Source organism: Chrysochloris asiatica, unplaced genomic scaffold, assembly GCF_000296735.1.
Source record: "Chrysochloris asiatica unplaced genomic scaffold, ChrAsi1.0 scaffold00186, whole genome shotgun sequence".
NCBI classification, from domain to species: domain Eukaryota; kingdom Metazoa; phylum Chordata; class Mammalia; order Afrosoricida; family Chrysochloridae; genus Chrysochloris; species Chrysochloris asiatica.
This window is the reverse complement of record NW_006408704.1, coordinates 5,798,372-5,804,133: the sequence shown is the minus strand read 5'-3', so window position 1 is coordinate 5,804,133 and position 5,762 is coordinate 5,798,372. Positions and strand designations below refer to the sequence as shown.

Here is a 5,762-nt window from a genome sequence, read left to right as displayed (position 1 = left end):
TATCTGTGTTTTTTTGTAACTTTTTATTGTGTAATGAGTGAAAGTGTACAGAACAGATCATCAGTTTTACATTCAACAAATCATAGACTTTGTTTCATCTTAATAATACAATCTCCTCCATGTTGTTGTTAAACACTTTCTTGTTGGTTCCAACTCATAGTGATCTTGTATTGGGTTTCTAAGGAGCAGCTGGTGGGTTTCAACCACTGACCTTGTGGTTTGCAGTCCAATACTGATCCTACAGCACCACGCTAGGAATCCAGTCCATGTAACAACAGTTATCCTGCATCTTCCCTGTGATTCCTATTTCTTCTTAACTTTGTCCTTAGGAAAATGTTGCCCTTTTGCTTTTGAATGACCATTCCATGGTGAGCACACCTTGCTAGTGTTATTATTCCCCACCATAACCCTATCTACTGCTTGGCTGAAAATAGGGCAGTAAGGTTAAGTTCTCTTCTAGACCTGAAGGGTGGCAAAGGGCCATAGTTTCAGTTTCCGCCAATCTCTTTCTGAGTAGCAAATCCATTTTTTGATTTTAAATAATTTTGAGCTTTGTTCCGCATATTCTGCTACTCTATGGGGGACCCTCTAATTCGATCCTTTTCGAGGCAGTTGGTAGTGGTAGGTGGGCACTGTCTAGTTTTTCTGGTCTCAGTCGTGGAGACAGATACGCACATGTTCCATTGGACTAACTGATTCCAAACGTCCTCAATTCTTACCATTCTTCTTTCTTTGAAAGCGAGAGACCAATAGCTGCACCTTAGATGGCCACTCATGAGCTTTCATTGCTAATGGGTGAAAATTATAATTTGTACTTTTTAAAGCACTGAGATGGAGTCATCTTTTCATATTTCATTATGTTGTTGTTAAGTGCCATTGAGTTGCTTCCGGTCGACCCATAGTGACCCTACACTGTTGTTAAGTGCTGTCAAGTCGACTCAGACCCATAGTGACCCCGTATAGGGTTTCCAAGGAGCAGCTGGTGAACTTGAACCACCAACCTTGCAGTTCAAACGACTTTGCAGTCTGAAGAATTAACCCACAGCGCCACATAGCAACCCTATATAGGGTTTCTGAGGAGCAGCTGTTGAGCTTGAACTACCAACCTTGCAGTTGAAATGGCTTTGCAGTCTAATGCATTAACCCACAGCGGCACACCAGGACTCCTATTTCATTATGTTGTTGTTGTTGTTAAGTGCCGTCGAGTCGGTCCCGACCCATAGCGACCCTGTACAGGGTTTCCGAGGGTGTAACTCTTTAGGGAGTAGAAAGCCTCATCTTTCTCCCGCAGAGCAGCTAGTAGTTTCGAACCGCTGACCTTAAGGTTCGCAGCCCGATTCGTAACCACTACGCTACCAGAGCTCCTTCTATTTCATTATATCCTTACATAATTTGTTTTGGGGAATTACTGGTTCCTATGTCTTCCCCCTTAATAAGGAAATCTAGTAGTGTTGTTGTTGTTGTTAGGTGCCATCGAGTCGGCACCAACTCATAGCGAACGGAACTCCTGGACTAACCTCACCACTGTTGGCCATGCTTGAGTCCATCGATGCTGCCACTTGGCCAATCCACCTCGTTGGGGTTCTTCCTCTTTTTCTCTGACCCTTCACCTTACCAAACATGATATCCTTCTCAAGTAGTGTAGTGGTTACAAATAGGGCTGCTAACCTCAGGGTCAGCAGTTCGAAATTACCAGCTGTTTCGTGGGAGAAATATGAGGTTTTCTGCTCCCGTAAAGATTTACAGCCTCGGAAACCCTGTACAGGGTAGGTAGGAGTCGGAACCAACGCCATGGCACAAAACAACGTCTTCCCCCTTAAATAAAATACTGAATATTAAACGTGAAAGTTTCTATATAGTAAGGAAGGACATCAACGGTTTGTCACATGTTGCAAATATTTTTTTAAGTTTGTATCTAATCTTTTGACTTGGAGATTTCTTGCCAGGCGGTTATTTTATCTTTTTATGCACCCTCTTCATGCCCCCACCACGCCTCCCTCACCCATGCCCCCTGCTTCTTGGGGCTACTAATTTCAATTTTGCCACTTTCGAAGTGTGGGGAGAACGGTGGCTCCATAGGCCAAGCACTGGACTTCGAAACACAAGGTTACCAGCCGCTCTGCAGGAGAAAGATGAGGTTTTCTGCTTCCTCAAAGATTTAAAGCCTTGGAAGCCCTATATAGGGGGGGAGTCCTGATGTGGGGCTGTGGGCTAATGCGCTGAACTGCGAAGTCGTTTGAACCACAAGGTTAAAGCTCACCAGCTACTCCTTGGAAACCTTATACAGGGTCGCTATGGGTCGGAGTCGACTTGATGGCACTTAACAACAATGTAGGGTCGCTATGGGTCGACCGGAACCGACTCGACGGCACTTAACAACAACATTAATTGGGATGGCACTTAACAACAACAATCGGTGTGTTAGTTGACTTCTCTGAGCCTATTTCCTGCTCTGTAAAATGGGTATGGTTAGGTGTAGAGTCTGTAAGCAATCGGGAGCCGAAGGCACCGGGCCTAGGACCCGGTTTAGCAGCCCTTTAGGAAAGTGATGCTCTGCGGTTTCCAACCCGGAGGGCAAGAAGCACTTCCGCTGGCTGGCGATCTTCGCGCTCCTCCGGCACAGTGAGTGGCCCCGCCCCGCCTGGCTCGTGACCAATAGATGAGTTTCATAAGGCTTAAGGTCCCGCCTCGAAGCCCCCGACCAAGAAGTGAGCTCAGTCTTGCTCGCAGTCCCACCTCTTGGCAGTTTCCAGCAATGGTCGCCTTCCGTTCGGCGCAAGCCCCGCCCTCGCATTCGCCCGGCTGCGGACCGCAGGCATCATTCCGGGTGTGCGGCACAGACCAGTGTGAGCGTAGCTCCGGCGGGGGCCAGACTGGAGTCTCAGGAGTGGGGTGGGCGGCGATCAGGCGGCCAAGAGGGACGTCCGGTCTGTGGGGGCGGTGGAGCCGTAGCCTGGGCCGCGGCGTCTGGGGCATAAGGGATGGGCGGGCGGGGCCCTTGAGGCGACGGACGGGGCCCCTAAGGCGGCAGACGGGACAGCACGGGCTCCTAACGGCGTCTCGGGCTCCTTCCGGCCGGGGCTGGTGAACTGGGCGGGCTGCTGCGCCGGGGCGGCCCTGCCTCCCGACCCACCTTCGGCAGCCCGGGCCTCCCGGCTGCGCACCCGACCCCAGGAGCTGCGCATCTGGGTGCCCTGCGAACTGTGGTCTTTGGAAGCTTTTTTTTGACATTTCGGAAGGGCTTTGTATTCCAAACTAAATCGAGGCTCTTTGTCGTCCCGGAAGCGCTTTGACATCTCTGAAGTCGCGCTGCTTGAACTGAAGCGCTGGGTAATCTCCGAAACACGTCGCGGTTTTGGTAACCGAACGGAAGCCTTTGGTCAATCTTGGAACCCTCTGACCTATCCGAAGCACTTTGGTATCTCAGGAACCTTTGATAACTGTGATGGGCAGTGGAAAGAAGGGGGAAAGGTCAGTGAGGCCAGCCCTGTCTCTGGTCTTCCCTGGGGTCTGGGAGAGGTGGGGCAGCCAGGTAGGGTGGTGGTGGTGAGTGAGTCCAGGCCCCACTTTCTTTGCAGGTTCCCATGGCGTCGGGGCGGCGCAAGGTCAAGTACCACTGGAGCAGCACTTCGGAAGGGTGGCCCAGCAAACGCAGCTGCCTTCGGGAGCCCAATGATGTGGCCCCCTCCAGCCGGTCAGCTCGCCGCTCGAGTTCCGGAAGGGCCTGCAGCCCCAAGCGCCTGAAATCTGCGGAGGAGGAAGATGTAATCCGCAAGCAGAGGTTGCCCTGGGGCTCCTCCTGCCAAGGAAATTCCTCTGGCCCCTCCCTTTCCTCTGGCCCAGGTGTGGGCGGGGCCCTCTCCAAAGGCTGCCTGATTCGGAGCACCACGGGGTTTCTTTCTGCTGTGGGATCCCCGGTGCGTTCTGCCAGTTCCTCTCCAGAAGAAATGGCTTCTCTAGAGGAGGAAACCTGCGGCCTTAAGGTAGGTGGCTGCAACCCCTTGCAGCCGCTGAAGCCCGTTGCACGTGGCTTGGAAGGTTGGGGATGAGAATACTGGTAGGAGGAGGACACTGTAGAAGATCTTATCTTTGAAAGGCTCTCAGGATCTTTCTTCCCAGAGGCTTATTCTCTGCACACCCAGAAGACCAAGCCCTTGGCCAGGGAATGGCCAGTTCAGTTGTTGTTAATTGCCGTGGAGTTGATTCCGCTCATAGCGACCCTGTGTGTACAGGGTTTCTGAGCAGCAGCTTGTGGGTTTGAACCAACAGCCTTATGATTCGAACGAAGTCCAGTGCTGATCCTACAGTGTTGAGGCAGTTTTCAAACACATGGCAGCACATTGGAACTACCTTTAAAATACTTGTGTCTGGTTCCCACCCTGAGGAGCTGATTTAATTAGACTGAGTGTAATTGGGTTGCAGAGTGGTCACCCCAGAATGTTGTAATGTTCAGCCAGGTTGGAGAATAACCATAGAAGATTGATTGCCTCCTCAGGAGACACCGATGTGTTATACTTTAGTTGTAACTTTAAAGAATGGTGCCCATAATTCTTTGAACCATTCTCAACTCCAGAACCAAAGAGTAGGAATTTGGTTCGTGTTGGGGCTTTTTACCAGCAGTGTGGTGCCCACCACATCTGGGTTTTGTGTGGTGGCGGGGAGGAGGTTGTTTTGGAGGTCAAACATTTTATTCCTTCTGGAAACTCACAGGGTTTGATAAGTAGTTGGGACAGGCTATTAAAAAAAAAAGAAAAACAACATAAAACCTACTGCCCTCTAGTCAGTTCTGACTCACTGTAACCCTGTAGGACAAAGTGTAGGGTTTCTGAGGTTGTAAATCTTTTTGGAAGCAGACAGCCACATGTCTCTCCTTGGTAAGTGGCCCAATGCTTACAGTCACTGTGCCACTTGGGCTCATTTGGGGCAGACTGGGGTGGTACATTTTATCCATTCTGTCAGGCTTTGAAAAAAAATTAAGAGCCTAGTTGTGGCTGGGGTCCTGGTGTGGTGCCGTAGGATAAGTACTTGATTTCTGGCCCAAAGGTTGGTGGTTCAAACCCACCAGCTGTTCCTTGGAAACCTTATACAGGGTCGCTATCAGTTGAAACTAATTCCATGACACTTCACAACAACAGTTTGTGGGAGGTAGTGTTCTAAGTGCTTGGGATACTCTAGAAACAAAACAAAGATCACCACTGGTATTTACATTCTAGATTTTGAAACTACCTGGGCCTTTAAAGGTTGAGGAGTTCTGCAAGTAGAGGACTGGGGTGGGGGAGGGGGAGACCAAACCTGACTCCTGGTGTGGGAGTTGAAAGAACTGGACAGCACTTCACAACTTTGCCAACTCATGGTGAGCCCATGTGTTGGAATAGAAGTGCTCTGGGTGTTTTTGTCTTTTTTGCTGTAATCTTTATGGAAGGAGATTGCCAGGTCTTCCTTCAGTGGCCCCTCTGGGTGGGTTCAAGCTGCCAACCTTTCGGTTAGCAGCCTAGCAAACTGTTTGCGCCACCCAGAGACATTGGAGGAGTGGAGGAACGATTTTGTTTAGGATGGGATGGTGTGAAGTTTGTAAGACAGGCCCCAAGGAGCTGGGTTTCTTTTCTAAGTCTGCTTGGTAATTGCTTAGGGGGAGCATAATGCTGAGACTGGAGTTGGTTTTTCTCCTCAAGACTTAGAATCTAAGTACCAGGTTTTCTTAGTTTGGACCTTGGTCAGGACTCAGGTCTGAACATGTGGGGGGTTCCACACCTTTCCCCTAC

The 5,762-nt window shown here is 50.0% G+C and overlaps 2 protein-coding genes across 2 annotated transcripts in view; both read left to right on the top strand.

Annotated features, from left to right (window-relative positions):
• The window catches only part of IRAK2 (interleukin-1 receptor-associated kinase 2), a 115,750-nt gene extending 112,900 nt beyond the window's left edge, over window positions 1–2,850 (top strand). Inside the window, exon 13 of the mRNA XM_006872206.1 lies at window positions 2,747–2,850. Coding sequence (XP_006872268.1) covers window positions 2,747–2,850 — 104 coding nt within the window. The remainder of the gene's footprint in view (window positions 1–2,746) is intronic.
• Window positions 2,851–3,441: 591 nt separating this feature from the next.
• TATDN2 (TatD DNase domain containing 2) overlaps window positions 3,442–5,762 on the top strand; it is a 28,868-nt gene continuing 26,547 nt past the window's right edge. The window contains exons 1-2 of the mRNA XM_006872187.1: window positions 3,442–3,471; window positions 3,579–3,983. Of these exons, the coding sequence (XP_006872249.1) occupies window positions 3,585–3,983 (399 nt within the window). The 5' untranslated portion in view covers window positions 3,442–3,471; window positions 3,579–3,584. The remainder of the gene's footprint in view (window positions 3,472–3,578; window positions 3,984–5,762) is intronic.